Source organism: Neoarius graeffei, chromosome 1, assembly GCF_027579695.1.
Source record: "Neoarius graeffei isolate fNeoGra1 chromosome 1, fNeoGra1.pri, whole genome shotgun sequence".
NCBI classification, from domain to species: domain Eukaryota; kingdom Metazoa; phylum Chordata; class Actinopteri; order Siluriformes; family Ariidae; genus Neoarius; species Neoarius graeffei.
Genome location: NC_083569.1, coordinates 48566945 through 48590188, shown reverse-complemented (window position 1 = coordinate 48590188; position 23244 = coordinate 48566945). Strand labels below are relative to the sequence as shown.

The following is a 23244-nucleotide window of genomic DNA, read 5'->3' as shown; positions in this document are numbered from 1 at the left end:
ACTATTGAAAATCTTTTCTTTGTACTTTTGTCAGTTAAACAAAGGTTCACGTGAATTATCCCAACTTTTCTGGAAATGATGTTTGTAAAATCAAGTCTGAAAATGTATACATATTTAATTAAATGAAGCCTCATTTTCATGAGACCAGGGAGTTTTCAGCTTTTGTAGATTGTGTGAAATTCTTTGCAGGTAGTTTCACATTCGTATTGCATGAGAGAGTATTTACTAGCCCCTCTTACCACAACATTAGTTTCTCAGCTTGTCACATATACTGGCCTTCAGGCTTCAGTTTTTCTGTCATTATTTTTTGTGGGGAGACATGAGATATTGAGGAGAGATATGCAATGTTATGTTGGGAGACTTGGGACATAGTGGGGAGACATGGAACAAAAATAAAATACCTAGGCCTACATGTTTAATTTTGATTTATTATCAAAACTTGTAACATGAACTGTATGAACACACAATGCTGGTACAGCAATAGAAGAGAGTCAGTTTACCCAAAACCTGACTTGACAAAACAGCTCCATTCTCAAGAAGAAATGAAATGAGTTTAGTTCTCATGCAGGTACATGCCTCATTTTTAACAAACATTTTAAACAATTTTATATTTGTTAACCACAAGAAATAAACCTGTAACCTGACGAACTGTCCCAACTCTCCCCATCTGGCCATTTTGAAAAAAATCCTTAAATGTGTTTTTCCCCAGAATTTAAGTTTAATAAATAATACTTGATATGGTAACTCTAGGCTACATACTTTAATTCCTAACAAATCCCGAATTCACCAGCCTACTGGCTATGATAATGAGAACACATATCCTAATGATGACTTTGTATCACATGAGATGAGATGAGATGAGATGAGATGAGATGAGATACGAGATGAGATGAGATATGTGAGCTTTTATTATCCCACAAGGGGAAATTTACATTGTTACAGCAGCAAAATATATAAAGAGAAAAAGATAAGGCAGTGAAGGAGTAGTGCAAAAGTACCAAGTATACAAACAAGGATATATTATATATATATATATATATATAAAAGAAATAAACTACAAATTTAGAGATTAAAAAAATTAAATTTGCATAAATGAGATTGAGATAATGTGTCATAATAATGATGCATCCTTGTATTTCATAATAATGAGAACATTTTCTCAGAATTGTGAATTATTGTTTCTGAGATACTAAGTCGTTAGTATGAAATAGGCTCTCAATATTATGAAATTAAAAATCATAATTATGAGATATGACGGCGGCACGGTGGTGTAGTGGTTAGCGCTGTCGCCTCACAGCAAGAAGGTCCTGGGTTCGAGCCCCGGGGCCGGCGAGGGCCTTTCTGTGTGGAGTTTGCATGTTCTCCCCGTGTCCGCGTGGGTTTCCTCCGGGTGCTCCGGTTTCCCCCACAGTCCAAAGACATGCAGGTTAGGTTAACTGGTGACTCTAAATTGACCGTAGGTGTGAATGTGAGTGTGAATGGTTGTCTGTGTCTATGTGTCAGCCCTGTGATGACCTGGCGACTTGTCCAGGGTGTACCCCGCCTTTCGCCCGTAGTCAGCTGGGATAGGCTCCAGCTTGCCTGCGACCCTGTAGAAGGATAAAGCGGCTAGAGATAATGAGATGAGATGAGATGAGATATGACGTCGTTGTTATGACTTCTCGTTTTTATTATAGTGGAAACGTGTTTCCAAAGTTTGTACAGCTGATTAGAATAGCCCAGAGCCACACAGTACAGTAGTAAACAGAATAGTGCAAGCACCTCTTGTGTACTATTTCGCACACTAAGTAGGATGTGGTTTGGTACTTCGTCTCAAAGTTGAGTCACATGGTTTACAGTCAGTCTGCAGGAGAGCAGAGTAAAAGCTCTGACATGGCAGACAGGAGCTGAACACATTCTCACCAAGCTCCAAAAATAGGTTTTCACTTGGTGTGATCAATCTTTATCCTTAAAAAGGAGAATGTAACGGAAAGGATCCTGAGGCTCGGGCTACAGGAGGAAGGTGAGCATCTGTGTGAAACAACTTGGAAACCTGTTCAGGTGAGATGAGACTCGAAATTGTGATATGCAGTCTCTTGGGTAGAGTTCAGTAGCTTGTGAGATAATAAACTATTTATTATTGTTTTAATTTTTGTAGTCAGTTCAGAATCTGTAGGACTATGTTATTATAAACCTCTCTCTTTTGAAATGACAACAGAGAGAGAGAGAGAATTGTTACTGGTTAATCTGGATAAAAGGCTTAGTGCTCATGAGAAGAACAAGAAGATCAAGGGAATGTGTCCACTCACTCACCTGATGCTCCTGAAGGGCTTATAGACTTGAGGTCACTTGTTTAAGGATCTGTAACTTGAATTAATCATGTTGTCCATTTCATCTGTATTGTGAATTTTGATTGCTGTTAGGTCTGAAATGCCCCCTGAGTGTTTACACAATACATACTACAGTGTTGTTTGCCACATAAATGAGAAACTTCAAATTCATTCCAGAATGCAGACAGAGACAGGATGTGGTTACTTCATAAGCCTTTTCTGTGTCTGTGTGAATATGTCTTTGAGAATTTCTGCAGGTAACTCCTGCATGAGGATACCACACATGCTTTTCACCAGCAGAAGTGTGTATTTAAAGGTGGGGTCAAAGTGTTGTGAACCACCAAAATCTAATGAGTCAAAATCATGAGAGGTCTCTTCTGGCCAGTCAGTCATACTGCCTGCCTCTTGCATGATTATACATGTTTTAAAGGGAATGGCTTGAAAAGGATTTCGAAACAGCTAGGTTTAGCTTGTGCCAATATCACTGACGACAACTTTAGGCAGAGTTAGCATTTATGGCTGATACATAACATTTACTATTTAAATAATATTAGCAGGCGTTGAGCGGTATCTCATCTCATTATCTCTAGCCGCTTTATCCTTCTACAGGGTCGCAGGCAAGCTGGAGCCTATCCCAGCTGACTACGGGCGAAAGGCGGGGTACACCCTGGACAAGTCGCCAGGTCATCACAGGGCTGACACATAGACACAGACAACCATTCACACTCACATTCACACCTACAGTCAATTTAGAGTCACCAGTTAACCTAACCTGCATGTCTTTGGACTGTGGGGGAAACCGGAGCACCCGGAGGAAACCCACGCGGACACGGGGAGAACATGCAAACTCCACACAGAAAGGCCCTCGCCGGCCCCGGGGCTCGAACCCAGGACCTTCTTGCTGTGAGGCGACAGCGCTAACCACTACACCACCGTGCCGCCGCGCGTTGAGCGGTATATCAGATAATATTCCATTCAGCTAGCATGATATTGAACGAGTCAAAGACGAGTTCAATATCATGCTGGCTGAATGGAATATATCTGATATACCATGAAAAACAGTTAGCCAATATTATTATTATTATTATTATAAAAACACATCCCTTTCAGGTGTTCAACGCAGCTTACTCTTTCAAAATTCTCTCAAAATCTTCCGTATTTAACAAAGCAAACCTGGCGGCCATGTTTGTTTACAAATTGTCACAGTTGTTTGCTAGCACAGAAGTTTTACATCTCTGACGTAGCTCTTTTCCAGTTTTTCAGTGTCCGTTGGTATGTTTTCTCCTCTAAATATGTGTGAAGAATATCTAATGAAGCTTTCCATTAGCAAAAAGTAGTATACTTAAAGTTCATTTTATTAAGTATGCTTCAGTACAAGTATAGCAAGTATACTACAGACCATGTACTTTTAGTGTACTAGAAAGTATACAAATTTAATACTTTTTCGGACTAAATTGGAACATTTCAAGTTTATAAAAGTATACTTTAAAGTTCATTTTAAGTTTGCAAAAGTACACTTTAAAGTATACAACAAGTACACTCATCTATATACTATCAATGTACTTGGTATATCCCTCTCGTATGCTTAAAGTATGCCACAAGTACACTTATCGATATACTGCCATTGTACTAGTTATATACTTTGAGTCCCTTTTTTTAGTTTATTATTGTATACTTTAAGTATACTGTTATAAACGTTGGTTATTTCACTAGTTTACTTGTTATACTTTAAGTTTGCTTGGCATATTACTTGTACTGTAGCTTACTATTTATATACTGGAAATATACTCCTTAAAGTATTCTTAAAGTTTACTCATACTGTATGTACCCAAGAGTGTGATGCATTTACAAAATCACAAGACAGAATGTTGAAAACAAGTTTGATATATTTTCAAACATTTCAAAAACAAAGACCTATGAAATCAAGTCCTTCCTTATTGGAGAAAATGAAAGGAAAAAGTGCACATTTGCATGTAAAAATGTAAACATAATCTCTTGATCAGTAAAGTCAAGTCAAAAGTTTTTCTGTTTTTGTGTATGATTTTAAGGTACATAAAGATAATGCAATTGAGCACACATACTATATACTGTAAAGTTTTAAACTTCAGCATTATATTATATTAATATATAAATTAAATGTTAAGCATGAGTCAATGACTTGACCTTATTATGCACTTGGAGCAAGATATGCTAAGTATTAGTACTTTGTGGCAGAAAAACGTAAAAAGTATACTAAAGTATAAGTTTTAGTATTAAAGTATAAGTGCAAGTCTTAGTATTAATGTACTTAGTCTTAGACTTTTTATACTTTTCAGTATAAGCCAAGTATGCTTCACTATACTATTCTTAAGTATATAAAATATAGTTTATGAAAAGTAAACTTCAAGTATACTTCCTCAGTTTTAGTAAAAAATAAGTATACTCATAGTACACTTGAATAAACTTCTTTTTGCTAAGGGTTGGTAGCAGTGGTGGCTGGTAGTCTTTCAAACAGGGGAGGCTGGTCGGTTATGATATTTCCAGATTTTATAAGAAAAAAGAAAAAACACATCAATTTTGCCCATACTCTTGCCTCTGATCTGGCTGATTGTTGGCAGGGTCACAAACTGAAATAACAGGTTCTTTTGGCCCATTAGCCTACTGTCCAATATACATGATGGTGGTGTTGGGGGGGCATATTTTAACATTTTATATTTTAAAATTGTGGCATGTTGTTTAAAAAGTGATCATTATTGAAAGCAGCTCTTTGTCAGGAACCTCAGCATTCAATGACACTTTCCCTATATTTTACTTATTTTGACTGAGAAATGTTTTATTGACAATTTTGATAACCCTTCACTTTTAATCCAGGTCTGTAGTGTGAAATGTTCTCGGCTGTGTTTTTGTTTAAAAATGTTTTCCAAATTGTAGCAGTGTTTAATTCATATCCAGAGAAATATATATTCCAATATAATATACTCAGCATAAACATTTTAAATAGAGTCTATATTTTTGGTCCATCCATGACATATTACTAAAGTAGCCTATTTACTGTTGTTGATGTGGGTCACTTGCTGTTAGCCAATTCACTTTCTCGTACCAGGAGAGCTGAAAGGAACGAGTATTATTCCCTACCTTTTTCACCAAGTCAATTTGAGGCGTTGGTCTACCCTGCTCTTTAATTTTAATTTTTTCCTCGAAAGGAAGACTGGCAAATGGCTTCGCCAAAATTAAATCAGCAATGCTTGGCATCCGTGCGCAGCTTTCTTGCTAGCTGACTAGCCCCCTCAAGTTCAAGTTCAGTCACTCAAACGAAATTTCTGGAACTAAGATAGCAAACTTGACAACACTATATTTACACTTTATTTACAATGAAAATATATACAAACTAAAAAAGCTGGTAGAAACTGTATGTAATGAATGAAATCAAAATGTAAGCTGATCTCTTACAATACACCACACCACTTCCGATTCCGCATGGGACTGAACTGAAATTCACCGCTGCCTGTCTATATTTGAAACGAGCTGTCAATCAAAGAAAATATCCGACTGCTTTCACCAATCACCAGTCTCCTCGCGGAAACTGCCATGTCCCTCCCATGTGAGGCTGGGAGTCCGTAGGCGGGCATTTTCGCAGTATTTCTCCAATAACCGTCTTGCATTTTGAGATTGAAAAGCGCATAGCTCCCAAATGCCGTTGAAGTCCACTGAGGCTGGGAGTCCGTGAGACTCCGTGGGTGGGTGTTTTCGCAGTATTTGTCCAATAACCGTCTTGCCTTTTGAGATTGAAAGCGCATAGCTCCCAATGCCATTGAAGTCCACTGAGGCTGGGCTGCATCGTGCTGTCATGAGGGGGAAAAACTCACACACACATTAGGCGAACTGGGGAAAGTTATAACGGAATGATTTCGCACTGTAGTTGGGTTGAGCACATATATTTCTATGATTCGATGTTCGTCATTTTTAGACGAGGCTGAGCCTCCCTTGTTGTCTTAGAGCAATCGCCCGCGGTTGGTAGCCTTTCAGGTGTTCAACGCATCTTTCTCTTACCCAGCGAACACAGAAATGCTTCTGTGCATGCGCACCAGAAAATTTGCTCATTGAATATTCGCATCAGCTCCGACGTGTGACATCATGTTGTCTTGACAACCATGTAATATCGTAAACCATATTCAACACTCATTCTCCATTGGGTAGAGTGATGTAATACATGTAGGAGAAGAGATATACTAACAATATTACATGCTATCAAACCAAATTAATGAAACCCGCTAGAAGGGAATAGAATACATGTTTTTATTCCATCGAAAAAGTGTCCTGAACAGTGGCATGCAAAAGTTTGGGCACCCTTGCTGAAAATGTCTGTTACTGTGAATAGTTAAGTGAGCAGATGAATTGATCACCAAAAGGCATAAGGGTAAAGATGACACATTTCTTTAATATTTTCCACAATATTACATTTTTATTTCCATGATTTATAGGCATAAAATACCAAATAATGAAAAGGACCTGAAGCAAAAGTTTGGGCACCCTGCATGGTCAGTACTTAGTAACACCCTCTTTGGCAAGTATCACAGCTTGTAAACACTTTTTGTAGCCAGCTAATAATCTTTCAGTTCTTACTTGGGGGATTTTCGAGCATTCGTCCTTGCAAAAGGCTTCCAGTTCTACAAGTTTCTTGGGCTGTCTTGCATGCACTGCTCTTTTGAGATCTATCCACAGATTTTCAATGATGTTTAGGTCAGGGGACTGTGAGGGCCAGGGCAAAACCTTCAGCTTGTGCCTCTTGAGGTATTCCATTATAGATTTTGAGGTGTGTTCTGGATCATTGTCTTACTGTAGGACCCATCCTCTTTTTAACTTCAACTTTTTTACAGATGGTATGATGTTTGCTTCCAGAGTTTGCTGGTATTTATTCGAATCCATGCTTCCCTCGACCAATGAAATGTGCCCTGTGCCACTGGCTGCAACACAACCCCAAAGCACGATCAATCCACACCCATGCTTCAGAGTTGGAGAGGTGTTCTTTTCCTGGAATTTGGCACCCTTTTTTCTCCAGACATACCTTTGCACATTGTGGCCAAAAAGTTATATTTTGAGTTCATCAGTCCACAGGACTTGTTTCCAAAATGCATCAGGCTTGCTTAGATGTTCATTTGCAAACTTCAGACACTGAATTTTGTGGCTCGGACACAGGAAAGGTTTTCTTCTGATGACTCCCTCATGAACGTCATATTTGTTCAGGTGTCGCTGCATAGTAGAACAGTGCACCACCGCTCCAGGGTCTGCTAAATCTTTCTGAAGGTCTTTTGCAGTCAAACAGGGATTTTTATTTGCCTTTCTAGCAATCCAACGAGCAGTTCTTTCAGAAAATTTTCTTCATCTTTCAGACCCCACCTTGATCTCCACTGTTTCTGTTAACTGCCATTTCTTAATAACATTACAATCTGAGGAAACAGCTACCTGAAAACACTTTGCTACGTTCTTGTAGCCTTCTCCTGCTTTGTGAGCATCAATTATTTTATTATTCAGAATGCGAGGGAGTTGCTTAGAGGAGCCCATGGCTGTTGATTTTAGGGACAAATTTGAGGAGTCAGAGAATTTATACAGCTTTGAAATCTGCATCATCTGACCTTTCCTAATGAAGAATTTGAACAAGCCACAGCTCAATAAGCTAGTTAAGGTTTGGAACCTTGGTAAAAGTTACCTGAGAACTCAAATGCATTAGGGTCCCCAAACTTTCGCATGGTGTTCCTTTTCTTTTTTCACTCTCCAATTGTACAAAACAAAAATAATACACAAATCTTGCATAAAACGCTGAAAAGAAATGTCTCATCTTTACTTTTATGCCTTTTGGTGATCAGTTCATCTTCTGCTCACTTAACTATTTCACAATAACAGACATTTTCAGCAAGGGTGCCCAAACTTTTGCATGCCACTGTATGTATAATAATTGCCATTATTGTCCCCTTGCTACTTTAATAGGGGCAACATCTGTGACCCATCTTTCTATTTTCTCAGCTAAGAAATTCAGCTATTAGTCCAAACGCAACTACAATTCAGCCACCGAAAAGGCAGTTCACTGAAGGGGAAAGGATGTGGGGCATGAAAGACATGCAGTTAGTTTTGGTATTGGTTATTTTCACTTCACATCTATCTATGCGCTATGCTTTGCTTATCTACAAAGCAAAGCATAGCGCACAGTGAACTTTGACCTGTAAATTCACAAACCTTGGTTCTTTTGAATCAATAGAAAACCAGTGGCTGGGATGATGGTCTCTCCTCGGTAAAATTGCAGGGAATTTTTCATCATTTTAGAAATAGTAATAGTAACAGTTTTTGTGGTAAAATTGATTTCCTTGTTTGCAGTGCTGGCACCTCTGGCGCAATAATGTCTGTCCACAAAAAATTTGCAGTGTATAAGCCTGAGAGAATGAGTATTGAGTAGAACTTGTGGAGAAGTCAACTGTACTGTGTGACATGTTTGTGAAATATATGACAAGTGCTGACACGGGAAATACTACAGCACAAAAATGTCCATATTTTATCTTTCATGTGAACAGTAATACCCTGGTAACAGTCCATTCGTGACTTACTGAATTACTGACATTTGGGCAATGAATGAAATAGAAATATTGCTCTCAACCTTTTTCTGACGTATTTTCACATTTTTCTACATTTTACTTGACCTTAACCTACAGTTCACCAGCTTTGAAATAGCCCACAAGCTACTCAAAAAGTCGGCCTACTATTAAAAACATTTGAACATACAATATATCTCCATCAGAAAAAACACATTTTAAAACAGGTCAACAACCAACATGATGTATAAAGTACGTAAAAGAATACAACACTGGTTTGCTTATAAGGGATAGACTGATGTGTTTTAGTTAATTTGTACTTTATAAAAATTATTTTGTGTGGGGTTTTTTGTGCGTGTGTTTCTGGATCTCTCATGACTTGCAGGGCAAACAAATAGTGAGCAGAGATTTGCATTGAGAAGCTTCTACTCTACCAGTTCCCATGTTTAAAAGTCTCTCTAACTGTTTCTGTCTCTGTTTCTCAAATGGTGAGGATGAACTATGTGGGCCAGTTGCTGGGGACATTCAGGGAGCTGTATAAAGGCCTAAATCAGGCTACTCTTTCTGGCTGTATTGATGTGGTGGTGGTGAAACAGCCCGATGGATCTTTCCAGTGCACACCATTCCATGTCCGCTTTGGGAAGCTGGGAGTGCTGCGCTCCAGAGAGAAAGTGGTGAGTGAATAACAACAGCATTATAACACAACATCCATGGATGAATTATCAAATATCCAGGCAGCATGGTGGTGTAGTGGTGAACACTGTCACCTCACAGCAAGAAGGTTCTGGGTTAGAGCCCATTGGCCGACAGGGGCCTTTCTGTGTGGAGTTTGCACATTCTCCCCATGTCTGCGTGGGTTTCCTCTGGGTGCTCCGGTTTCCCCCACAGTCCAAAGACATGTGGTTAGGTTAATTGGCTACTCTAAATAGCCCCCAAGCATAACTACATCATCACTTGTTTACCGCAATGCATTGTGGGGGATAGCTGGGGTGGTAGTTGAGCGATATGACAGATGTCAGATTAATTTTATGTGGGAGGAGCGATTTTACTGTGCTCTGTCATGGAAGACAATGAAATTGCTGATTTAAAGAGGTGGATATCATGTCGAGGGTTTACAGCAGGAAATTTGGAATCCAAATCAAGCTCGGTGAGAAGGTAAGAGTCTAGACCGAGTCTACCACATTGTACAACATCAACATCAAATCTCAGAATGTGTTATTTCTGAGGATGTATACTGGATCACGAAGCAATCTTGGACTTAAGTCTAAATTTGTTTCTTTTAATCTTCAGTTATTCCTTACCATTTTCTAAGAATTTTTGTTCTAACGAAATCTTAGCCTTGTACTTAATCTTGATCCAGCACAATGAAAGTTAAAGATGCAGTAAGGGAAACTATTATGAAAAATCAACTGTTGAAACTTTTATGAAAAATCAAAGTTTAAGATTGTTTCATGATCCTGGGCCCAGATGAAAGCATCAAAACCTTTATAAATGAGTGATTAGTTAAATAAAACTTGATATCAGGAAACGTTACAAAAAAAATCTTTGGAAACCTGCTGATCTGCCATGTCATGTTCAGTATAAATGCATTTGGTCCAATACTGTAAATGCCACTAGTGAGGTACACTGAACATTATACATACCTGAAAGAGAATTCGTGGTTTGGGAGTTTAATTGGTCTGACAGGCTCATTCGGCTGCCAAGTGCTTCGGTATGTTGGGAGGCAAAGGCCGAAGAATGCTTCTTTGTTTTACAGGTTTTGGAATATCGCTAGTTTCAGATGATGAACAGTGTCAATTGTTATAATCCTCTATAACCAAATACCATTCCGCAGACCATGGAAACATTGCTGGGTCACAGTTTAAGTAGGCTTCTTCCCACCAGAGAAATGTAAGCTACAAACACTTGTCCATTTCGATTCAGATCGAAGGTTTTCATTGCGGATTAAACTTATCCATTTCTTTCTTCTTTTCTTCTCAACTGGCAGCTGATAAAAGCTCAAATTAGGTGTTCTTTTTGTTGTGGAAACACAGTTAGGCACACAGCAATTCACTTTAGGCATGGTTAAAACCGGTTAGACAGAACAATGCAGTGTTTAACAAAGGCAAAAGTAAACAATACAGCAGAGCTGATCTCGGGTATCGCTCATAATGCATTGCAGTAAACAAGCAATGACGTAGTTATGGGTTAGGTCTATTGCCCATAGTTGTGAATGGTTGTGTCTGGGGAAGCTGCAACAGGCCTAGCAAGCCAGTGGTAGATGAAGTGTGTTGGTGATAGATGCAGACAGCCTCATAAGAGGCTGCCAACTGATAGTCCAATTGGCCTACAGGGTGAAGAAAACAAAGTTAATTCACCAGTTTATTTAACAGCAAATATACAAAAGGCATTTTTACACTCATAATAATTAAATAATATTGGCTGGCTTTTTTCATGGTATATCAGATATATTTCATTCAGCTAGCATGATATTGAATGAGTCGAAGACAAATAGCTGAACAGAATATATCTGATATACCATGAAAAAAGCCAGCCAATATTATTATTATACATACACATTCAATGGAACATTATAGATTTTATAAAAAGTTAAGAACAGAGGGGTAACTTACCAATACTGAATGCTGATTCTGATCGAATATAATTCAGTGTTCTGTCAATCCAATGTACAAAGTCAAAGTTCTAACAATAAAAATGGTACAAGTCCAAAAAGCCTGAACAATAACCCAACTTATATACAAGCTATATACAGGTTGACAGTTCAAGTTCAAAGTTACTTTTGGTAGTAGTTAATTGTTCCATTGCAGTTGTTCAAAACAAAAGGGCTTTGCTGAGTGTAGTCCTCTTGTAAAAGTCTCTGTCACTTTTCCTCACCTCCAAGTAGAACTTTATATTTCCGGTATTGCTCTCTTTTCCAGTTTTTCGATGTCCGTTGGTCTGTTTTTCTCTTCTAAATATGCATAAAGAATATCCAGTGAAGTTTTGGTAGCCTTTCAGGTGTTCAGCGCATCATTCTCTTTAAATCTTCCACTTTGAGTGAAGCAAACCATGCAGCCATTTTTGTTTACAAACTGTTAGTCACTCATGAGTGCAGACGTTTTACATCTCCGATGTGTGTCTTTTCCAGTTTTTCCATATATTTAATGCGTGAAGAATATCCAGGGAAGTTTTGGTAGCCTTTCGAGCATTCAATGCATCTGTCTCCTTAAATCTTTGGCTTTTAATGAAGCAAACCTGGTAGCCATGTTTGTTTACAAATTGTCACAGTCACTCACTAGCCTGGAAGTTTTACCTCTCCAACGTTTTTTATGTCCGTTGGTCTGTTTTTCTCTTGTAAATATGCATGAAGAATATATAATGAAGTTTTGGTAGCCTTTCGGGTGTTCCGCGCATCTTTAGTTTCAGTTTATTTATTCAGTGCTTAAACCGAGCACTGAATTAACCCCGTCTTCTCTCTCTCCCAGCTGACAAAGAAATGATTGTACGCATGCACAGCAGAAAATTTTGTCATTGGATCTTCGCATGTGACATCATGTTATCTTGACAGCGTGCAATATTGTAACAATATTGCATGCTCATTCTCCATTGGGGAGAGTGGTGTAATATATGGAGGATAAGCGATATAATATTGCATGGCATCAATAAACCCGCTAGAAGGGGATAGAATGCATATTTTTATTCCATGGAAAAAGTTGCCCATATGTATAATAATTAATATTATTGATTGAGGAACTTTCTGTACTTAGGGACCAGGCTTAGATTGGTCTCAACCAAAACACCGTTTTTCATAGATCTTTAACGTATCCATAACATAGTTCTTTTATCTTTATTTTCACTGATATTGACTATGTTCTTATTTAGTTCATTTTATGGGATATACGCCAATAGATTTGAGAGGTCAGTTCTACAGTAAAGCATCTGATTATATTGTAATCATAGTAAACTGTTCTTCCATTTAGCATCGTGTACACATTGTACAAACATCTCCAAACTTTACTGACATGCTTTTTTTTTTGGTGAAAATTTGGATCGTATGGCAGCACTGTGGCACAGCAGACAGTGTTGCTACCTCACAGCTCCAGGGTTCCCAGTTTAGTAGGTTTCCTCTGGGTTCTCTGGTTTCCTTGCAACTGTCAAAAACATGCTATGTGGATTCAGTGGTGTAGGGGAAGCCTACGCAAGACACTCAGCTCTGTCCTCAATGTGCGTTCAGCAGCTCATTTTACCTCATTGTATGCTTTAGATCACAGTTAAAGTTTATGTATAAAGAGTATTTAGTGTACATTTTCCACACTTACAGTGGGGAAAATAATTATTTGATCCCCTGCTGATTTTGTACGTTTGCCTGGTTACAAAGAAATGAGCGGTCTATAATTTTTATGGCACTTTTATTTTAACAAATAGACAGCATATCAACAAAAAAGTCCAGGAAAAAAACCACAAAGGTTATAAATTCATTTGTATTTGATCGAGTGAAATAAGTATTTGGTCCCTAAGCAAAACATGACTTAGTACTTGGTGGAGAAACCCTTGTTGGCAAGCACAGAAGTCGGACGTTTCTTGTAGTTGGTCACCAGGTTTGCACACATCTCAGGAGGGATTTTGGTCCACTCCTCTTTACAGATCCTCTCCAAATTCTGAAGGTTTCGAGGCTCTCGCTTGGCCACACAAAGTTTCAGCTCCCTCCACAAATTTTCTATAGGATTAAGGTCTGCAGACTGGCTAGGCCACTCCATGACTTTAATGTGCTTCTTCTTGAGCCACTCCTTTGTTGCCTTGGCTGTATGTTTTGGGTCTGTAGCGAGAATCGCGTGTGGGTGGAGCACAGAGGACGGCAGGACAGAGATCAGGTTTGACTAACGGCTTTATTGCCACACTTTTCAGGGTTACAATAATTTCAAATAGTGAGAGAGACACACACACAGCGTCTCGTCCGGGGATGATCTCCTCTGCTCTCGCTCTCCCTCCTTAAATAGGGCAGTTTACTGGGGAGAACACACAAAACACAGGTTAATGACACTCAGGTGAAGCGATTCTGCCACTTACCTTCCCCAACTCCGCCCTCCTGTCACAGACCGGTGCTTGACCACGCCCCCACTGCCACATACCCCCACCGCCCGACTCAGGCCGGGCGCCCGTCCGGCCCGCAGCCGACTCCCCCCCCCCCCCTTGACGGGAGAGGAAGTCCGCCACGACCATCTGCGCCCCCGGCCTGTGGACCACCTTGAAGTTGAAAGGTTGGAGCGCCAGATACCAATGGGTGATCCGCGCGTTGGCATCCTTCATGCGGTGGAGCCACTGGAGGGGCGCGTGGTCCGAACAGAGGGTGAAAGAGCGCCCCAGCAGGTAGTAACGGAGGGCGAGGACCGCCCACTTGATGGCCAGGCACTCCTTCTCGATAGTGCTGTAGCGCCCCTCATGCACTGACAGCTTCCGGCTGATGTACAACACTGGGCGGTCCTCTCCCCCCACCTGCTGGGACAAAACGGCCCCCAGCCCTCTGTCCGACGCATCCGTCTGCAACAAAAAGGGGAGAGAGAAGTCAGGGGAGTGCAAAAGTGGCCCCCCACACAGTGCAGCCTTTACCTCAGAGAAAGCCCGCTGGCACTGCTCCGTCCACTGGACCGGATCTGGCGCCCCCTTTTTAGTGAGGTCAGTCAGCGGGCTGGTGACGTCCGAATAATTAGGTATAAACCTACGATAATAGCCAGCCAGCCCCAGGAACTGTCTCACCCCCTTTTTGGTCTTGGGTCTCGGGCAGGCCGCAATCGCTGCTGTCTTATTAATTTGGGGACGCACCTGCCCGTTACCCAAGTGGAAGCCCAGATACCGTACTTCCACCCGCCCAATCGCACACTTCTTCGGGTTGGCAGTGAGCCCCGCCCGCCTCAGCGACCTAAGGACGGCCCTCAGGTGTTGCAGGTGCCGCTGCCAGTCATTACTATAAATGATGATGTCGTCTAAGTAAGCGGCCGCATAGGTGGCGTGGGGCCGGAGGATCCGGTCCATCAGCCGCTGAAACGTAGCGGGCGCCCCAAACAGCCCAAACGGAAGTGTGACGAACTGGTGTAAGCCGAACGGTGTGGAAAAGGCCGTTTTTTCCCGGGATAATGGAGTCAAGGGGATCTGCCAATATCCCTTCGTCAAATCCAGTGTCGAGTAAAAGCGAGCCGTGCCTAGTCGATCGAGCAGCTCATCAATACGAGGCATTGGGTACGCGTCGAATTTAGACACCGCATTGACTTTTCTATAGTCCACACAGAACCGGACCGAGCCGTCGGCCTTGGGAACCAAGACCACCGGGCTGCTCCAGTCACTGTGGGACTCCTCGACGATGCCCATTTCGAGCATGGCCTGAAGTTCTTCCCGAACCACCTTTTTTTTGTGTTCGGGTAATCTATAAGGACGGCTACGCACTACCACCCCCGGGGGTGTCTCTATGTGGTGTTCTATGAGGTTGGTGCGTCCGGGCCGGGGCGAGAACACATCCGAAAACTCGGCCTGCAACTGGGCGACCTCCGTGAGTTGGGTCGGGGAGAGGTGGTCTCCACAGGGGACCGGAGAGGTGCGAGATGCCAATGACCCTTTTTGGATCTCCGGCCCCAGCTCCGCCTTCTCCGGAACTACCGACACCAACGCCACGGGGACCTCCTCATTCCAGAGCTTCAGCAGATTGAGGTGGTAGATCTGTAGCGCCCCCTCCCTGTCCGTTCGCCTAACCTCATAGTCGACGTCCCCGACTCGCCGTGTGACCTCGAAGGGCCCTTGCCACTTGGCGATTAATTTGGAGCTCGACGTGGGCAACAGGACGAGTACCTTATCTCCCGGAGTGAACTCTCTAAGGCGCGTGCCCTTGTTGTACAGGCGGGTTTGCCGTTCCTGGGCCTGCCGCAAATTCTCCTGAGTTAAGTGGGTGAGCGTGTGGAGTTTTGCGCGCAGATCCATAACGTATTGAATTTCATTTTTGCTCTGCGAAGGTCCCTCCTCCCAATTTTCCCGCAGTACATCTAAGATGCCGCGCGGCTTACGCCCATACAGTAATTCAAATGGGGAGAACCCCGTGGAGGCTTGGGGGACCTCTCGCACTGCAAACAACAAGGGTTCGAGCCACTTATCCCAGTTACGTGCGTCCTCACTTACGAATTTTTTGATAATATTCTTGAGGGTGCGGTTGAACCGTTCGACTAAACCGTCCTTTTGTGGGTGATACACGCTGGTGCGGATCGGCTTAATACCCAGTAGCCCATACAGTTCGGCCAGTGTTCGTGACATAAACGAGGTGCCTTGATCAGTCAGAATCTCTTTCGGGATTCCGACCCGGGAGATGACGTGGAAGAGGGCCTCTGCAATACTACGTGCGGAGATATTGCGAAGAGGCACCGCTTCCGGGTATCGCGTTGCATAGTCCACCAGAACCAATATAAAGCGGTACCCTCGTGTTGACCGATCTAATGGCCCGACGAGATCCATCCCAATTCGTTCAAACGGGGTCTCGATTAATGGTAGGGGGCGCAAGGGCGCTTTTGGAATGGCAGCTGGATTTACTAACTGGCATTCGCGGCACGCCGTACACCACTTACGGACGTCGCCGCGAATCCCCGGCCAATAGAATCGGGCCATTATCCGGGCGAGTGTTTTATCCTGCCCGAGGTGTCCCGCCATGGGATTAAAGTGAGCCGCCTGGAATACCAATTCCCGGCGGCTCTTTGGAATTAACAACTGGGTGACACGCTCCTTCGTCTGAGTGTCCTGCGTCACTCGGTATAACCTATCCTTTAAAATGGAAAAATAGGGGAAGGTCGGGGTGGCATTCGGCTGGAGCGTTTGACCATCGATTACTCTCACTTGGTCAAACGCGTGTCGCAGAGTTTCGTCTCGCGATTGTTCCAGTGGGAAATCCGCGAGGGATTCCCCAATAGAAAGAGGAGGAGCCGGGGGCTCCTCACTCTGTCGCGGAAATGACGTAGACGGCTCTGCGACCGCAGCTCCAGCCAAAACGACACCGGGACCCCCCCCGGCTAACCGGCAGGACCCACTCTTTACTAGGTGTGCCATCAACCCCCGGAATCCCGGCCAATCAGTCCCCAAGATTAAAGAGTGGGTAAGGCGAGGATTAACCGCCGCCTTTACTATAGATTTGTCCCCTCTGAAATGTATGTGGACCGACACCAACGGGTAGCAGTGAACATCCCCGTGCACACACAACACCTTCACCCCTTGTGCTCCCCCCAATGCCTCGTCTTGCACCAGGCTTTGGCGGATCGAGGTCTGGTTGCAACCCGAATCCACCAACGCCTGATAGGTCGCCCCTTGTACACTTACCGGTATGCGATATGCTCCGGCCTGATCGAGGGCAGCCTCTGGTGCGTCGGGGATCCGCACCACCGCCCCCACCTCCATCGCGGCACACTGTTGCTGCAGGTGGCCCGGTTCCCCGCAGCGCCAGCAAACCGGCCCGGGCCTCCCCTCTGCAGCTGTGGATTGAGGGTCACTCACCTGAGGGGGGGGAGAGACAGACACAGAAGGGAGAAACGGGAGGGCACCACGGGTGCGGCGGGCCGGCTGGGGTGGGGCCGGCCCCCGCCTCCGTGGTGGGGGAATGGGGCGAGGACGGGACACGGGAGGAGGGGGAAGAGAGAGAGAGAGAGAGAGGAGAGAGAAGATGACATCCGTTGTCCTGCCGCCGGGACAGCCGCCAGATGATCCTCCGCCAGTCCTACGGCCTGATCCAGCGACGCCGGGCGGTGGCACTGGACCCACTCCGCGGTTCCGGCGGGTAGGCGGGCGATGAACTGCTCCAGCGCCACCTGGTCGATGATCCCCTCGGCGTCGCGATCTTCGGCCCTCAGCCACCGCCAGCAGGCGTCCCGGAGCTGCTGGCCGAACGCGAACGGGCTGCCGACTTCCTCCATTCGCAGCGCGCGGAAGCGCTGGCGCTGCTGCTCCGGCGTGCGCCCCACGCGCTGGAGGACAGCCCGGCGAAGGTCAGCGTAGGCCAGCCGGTGGTCGGCGGGGAGCTGTAGTGCGGCTAACTGCGCCTCTCCCGTCAGGAGGGGGAGGAGGCGCGCCGCGCGCTGTTCCATCGGCCACCCCGAGGCTTCGGCGACCTGTTCGAACAACGCGATGAACGCCTCGGGGTTGTCCTGCGGGCCCATCTTAGTCAAGGTGATGGGAGATGGGCCCGCGGCCGGGGCGCTGGTGGACCCCGCCGACGCGAGGAGGCGCCGGAACGCCTCACGGTCTTCCTGTTGAGCCAGCACCAGGGCTTCGAAGCGGCGCTCCTGCTCCTTCCGGAGCGTGACGAGCGCCTGGTGCTGGCTCTGCTGAGCCGTGGCGAGGGCGTGGACCAAGTCCGCGAACGGGGAGGATTCCATGGGGCTGCAGGACAGGTGCTCCACGATCCCGGGTTTCGGCACCACTGTAGCGAGAATCGCGTGTGGGTGGAGCACAGAGGACGGCAGGACAGAGATCAGGTTTGACTAACGGCTTTATTGCCACACTTTTCAGGGTTACAATAATTTCAAATAGCGAGAGAGACACACACACACACACACAGCGTCTCGTCCGGGGATGATCTCCTCTGCTCTCGCTCTCCCTCCTTAAATAGGGCAGTTTACTGGGGAGAACACACAAAACACAGGTTAATGACACTCAGGTGAAGCGATTCTGCCACTTACCTTCCCCAACTCCGCCCTCCTGTCACAGACCGGTGCTTGACCACGCCCCCGCTGCCACAGGGTCGTTGTCATGCTGGAAGCCCCATCCACAACCCATCTTCAGTGCTCTGACTGAGGGAAGGAGGTTCTCTTCCAAGATCTTACGGTACATGGCCCCATCCATCGGCCCCTTAATGCAGTGAAGTTGTCCTGTACCCTTAGCAGAGAAACAGCCCCAAAACATAATGTTTCCACTTCCGTGCTTGATGGTGGGGATGGTGTTCTTGGGATTGTATTCAGCATTTCTCTCCCTCCAAACATGACGAGTTGAGTTGATGCCAAAGAGTTCAATTTTGGTCTCATCTGACCACATCACCTTCTCCCAAGCCTTCTCTGAATCATTTAGGTGCTCGCTGGCAAAATTCAGACGGGCCTGTACATGTGCCTTCTTGAGCAGAGGGACCTTCTGGGCACTGCAGGATTTCAATCCATTACAGCATAGTATGTTACCAATGGTTTTCTTGGTGAATATGGTCCCAGCTGCCTTGAGATCATTAACAAGCTCCTCCCGTGTAGTTCTAGGCTGATCCCTCACCCTTCTCATGATCATCCTTACCCCACGAGGCGAGATCTTGCATGGAGCTCCAGGTCGAGGGCAATTGATGGTCATTTTGTATTTCTTCCATTTTCTAATAATTGCACTAACAGTTGTCTCCTTCTCACCAAGGTTCTTGCTGATGGTCTTGTAGGCCATTCCAGCCTTGTGCAGGTCTACAATCTTGTCCCTGGTGTCCTTTGAAAGTTCTTTGGTCTTGCCCATGGTGGTGGAGAGGTTGAAAGAGGTTGATTCTGTTGACAGGTGTCTTTTATAACCATAATGAGTAGAAATTAGAAGTACTTTCTTAAAGTGACAGACTAATCTGTGTGCCTCGGGCACATACAGTAACCAGTCAGTGGGAGCCAGAATTCTTGCTGGTTTGTAGGGGATCAAATACTTATTTCATTCAATCAAATGCAAATGAGTTTATAACCTTTATATAATGTGTTTTTTCTGGACTTTTTTTGTTGATATTCTGTCTCTATCTGCTAAAATAAAAGTACCATAAAAATTATCGACTGCTCATTTCTTTGTAACCAGGCAAACACACAAAATCAGCAGGGGATCAAATAATTATTTCCCCCACTGTACTTGTTTACAAATGCAGAAGCCCAAATAGTAGTATTCCAAAGTTTCCCAGCAATGTGCTTGCGAGAATAAAATGGCTTTGTGCTGTTCCCCAGGATGAGGCTGAGCATTTTAAGAGGTAGCTTAAAACTACTGACTGTTGACATTGAAAATATGGGACCTTTTGATTGTCCGTTGTAATGTTTTTGACAAGCTTAGAAAAGTCAACCAGGTTCCTCATTCTTCATAGCAACATCAGTCAATGCACATCAATGATATTTTTGTAAGATACAGTAGCAGTCAAAAGTTTGGACACCCCTACTCATTCATAGGTTCTTCTGTATTTTGACTATTTTCTACATTGTAAAACAATACTGAAGACATCAAAACTATGAAATAACAACTGGAACGTATATGGAGTTATGTGGTAAACAAAACAAGTGTTTAAAACAAAATGTCTGATATTTTAGATTCTTCAAAGTAGCCAGTGTTTACCCTGATGATGCTTTCCACACTATTGGCATTATCTGCAGCTTCATGAGGTAGTCAGCTGGAATGCTTTTCAATTAACAGTTGTGCCTCGTCAAAAGTTAATTAGTGCAATTTTTTGCCTTCTTAATGTGTTTGAGATCAAACAGTGAATAGTAAATAATAAATATACAGTAAATAGCCCTATTCCACAACTGTAGTAATCTATATCATGTCAAGAATCGCTCAGCTAAGTAAAGAGAAATGACATCCATCATTACTTTAAGACATGAAGTGTCTTTTAATTAATAAAAATAAAGAAAAAAACATTGCAGTAGAAGGTGTGTCAAAACTTTTGACCGGTACTGTAGTCTCAACCTTATTAACAATGTTAAACATGCTACAAAGATGTTATAATTGAAAATTTACAGTGGTTACTATTTTTATAAAAAAGAGAAATTATGTAAATTAAAATTAATGTGACATTCCTCTAATAAAATTAGATTATTTGAGAAAGTCTTTTTACATAACATAGATAACGTGAATTATTTTCATAACTTTTAAGGGTTAATAATATTTTAATATAAGACTGCACAGCCAGAGAGTTCCACCTCTTCTGGTTTCGCATACATAATATTAGATTTGATGTTCGATGTAATGATTTAGGATATAGAAGGTATTTTCTTGTTGGTGTATCTCCCAGTAGACTGTTCTTTTTCTCTCAATCTGCAGATTGACATTGAGGTTAATGGGTCACCAGTAGACCTGCAAATGAAGCTGGGTGATAATGGAGAGGCTTTCTTCGTCCAGGAGACCCAACGTTCTGATGTGAGTCAACTTTCAAAGTCTACATATTGCAACAGAACCAAGTAAATACTTTCAAACTGTAGCATATCAAAGTTTAAAGGGTGTGAGGTAGCGTGCTTATAGAGCAGTATGCATCTATATAGTTTTATAGCCACAGTTGGTAGAAGTTTTACTGGGGTACGATCGATCGATCGATCGATAGATAGATTGATTGATTGATTCCAAGCTGGGAAACTGTTTTGTTATAACTGTCACCTCACAGCAAAAAGGTTCTGGGTTCGAGCCCAGCAGCCAGCGAGGGCCTTTCTGTGTGGAGTTTGCATGTTCTCGCCATGTCTGCATGGGTTTCCTCTGGGTGCTCCAGTTTCCCCCACAGTTCAAAGACATGCAGTTAGGTTAACATGGGGTGGCCATGGCCTGAGGTTGGGCTGAAGTGCCCTTGAGCGAGGCACCTAACCCCCAACTGCTCCCCAGGCATTGTAGCATAGCTGCCTACTGCTCTGGGTATGTGTGTGCTCATTGCTCACCTGTGTGTGCATGTGTGTGTTCATTGCTTCAGATGGGTTAAATGCAGAGGACGAATTTCACTGTGTGCATAAGTCTGTGCTTGAGTGTATGTGTGACAAATAAAGGCTTCTTCTTCATCATCATCTTCTAAAAACAAGAATTGTGATAAAGATAAAAACTGTGCAAAAGTGGCAGTAATGAACAGAAGATAAATAATAATAATAATAATAATAATAATAATGCAACCCTGTAGAACAGGATAAAGCGGCTAGAGATAATGAGATGAGATGAGATAATAATAATAATAATAATAATAATAATAATAATAATAAAATTTAAAAAATAATCTAATGGTGCAAAGTGACAAATGACAAACAAATAGCTCTGGCAGTGCAAAAGTTATAGCAGGACCAGGGTTATGAACAGAACTATACAGCAGAGAGGTCAGAGTTCTCTCTGTCAGACAGAGGTGAGTTGTTGTACAGTGTGATGGCTTGGGGTAGGAAAGATTTTCTGTATCAGTCTCTTTGACAGCGAAGCTGTAACTGAATAGTTTTACTTACTGAACAGTTAGTAAAAATTGTACAGTAGATAGTATGAATGAACAATACTATTTTCAGGGCACACAAAGTAATAAGTGTAGGGTGGTCTGTACTTAGTGCAACAGTCGTATGGCTTAAGATATTATATATAATTTTTTCTAAACTGCATGCACCTTATAAAAATGATCATTTTTTTCAGAAAGAAAAATTTAAAAAAGTTTTAACAAATTAAAATAGTTTTTGTGCTTTGTTATTACAGGAATTGGTCCCTGCTCATCTGGTCACTTCACCGATCCCAACTGAAGAACCAGAGCTGTGGGTCCCTGACTCTCACGTGTGTGACTCATCAAATGAGAATGGAGTAACAGAGGATGGAGGGAGTATCATGATGAAAAAGAAGAAAAGAAGAAAAAGAAAACACAAAACAACTGAGCAGAGGAGAGAAGAGTCAGAGTTGAGGAGTTATTATTATTATTATTTACATGCTTAGTATTGTATTCAGTCAGACAGACACACATGGACTACATGCACTCAAGACATGTTTTACCTAACAATATGATGTATTACATTATCTTGTTATAGTTAATAGCATTATACAAGAACTTGTCTGTGCTTTTATGCACACAGGATGCCATCGGTTTGTGCACAGAGGGATTCTGCTGAACTCAGACAGCATCTGCCTTCTTGCTACATCGATAACTACCCACTGTCTGATGGAGACTGGACTCCAGACAGGTATGCACACACACACACGTACATGCACACACACACTTATAGTGAAGTATCTAATTTACAAGACTTGTAACTAACTAACTAACTAACTAACTAACTAACTAACTAACTTCCTTACACACACACACACACACACACTCTCCCCCTCATTCTTTATTTCACTCTATTTATTTCTACTCTTACTTTTTTCCCTCACTCACTCCCTTACTCTCTCATGTCATCACTTGCTCCCTTGCCCACACATTGAGCAGACAGAAGAGTCTCCACAAGGGGGCGATCTAACCTAAGCAGCTTGTATGGGTATTATTCTGCCAGGTTTGACAAAGCCAAATTAAGTCAAGTTTATTTGTATAGCGCTTTTAACAATAAACATTTAGGCAAAGCAGCTTTACAAAATTTGAACGACTTAAAATATGAGCTAACTTTATCCCTAATCTATCCCCAATGAGCAAGCCTGTGGTGACGGTGGCAAGGAAAAACTACCTCAGATGACATGAG

At 43.0% G+C, this 23244-nt stretch overlaps 1 protein-coding gene across 5 annotated transcripts in view; it reads left to right on the top strand.

Moving 5' to 3' along the window:
* Positions 1-1863: 1863 nt before the first annotated feature.
* The window catches only part of LOC132893783 (phosphatidate phosphatase LPIN2-like), a 64061-nt gene continuing 42680 nt past the window's right edge, over positions 1864-23244 (top strand). For 3 of the 5 annotated variants that reach the window (XM_060932921.1, XM_060932928.1, XM_060932946.1), the window contains exons 1-4: positions 8205-9543; positions 20891-20986; positions 22274-22467; positions 22642-22749. In XM_060932921.1, coding sequence (XP_060788904.1) covers positions 9355-9543; positions 20891-20986; positions 22274-22467; positions 22642-22749 — 587 coding nt within the window. In that variant the 5' untranslated portion in view covers positions 8205-9354. Of the gene's footprint in view, positions 2041-8204; positions 9544-20890; positions 20987-22273; positions 22468-22641; positions 22750-23244 lie in introns of those variants that run through there. The other 2 variants (XM_060932933.1, XM_060932939.1) reach the window with 2 other exon arrangements.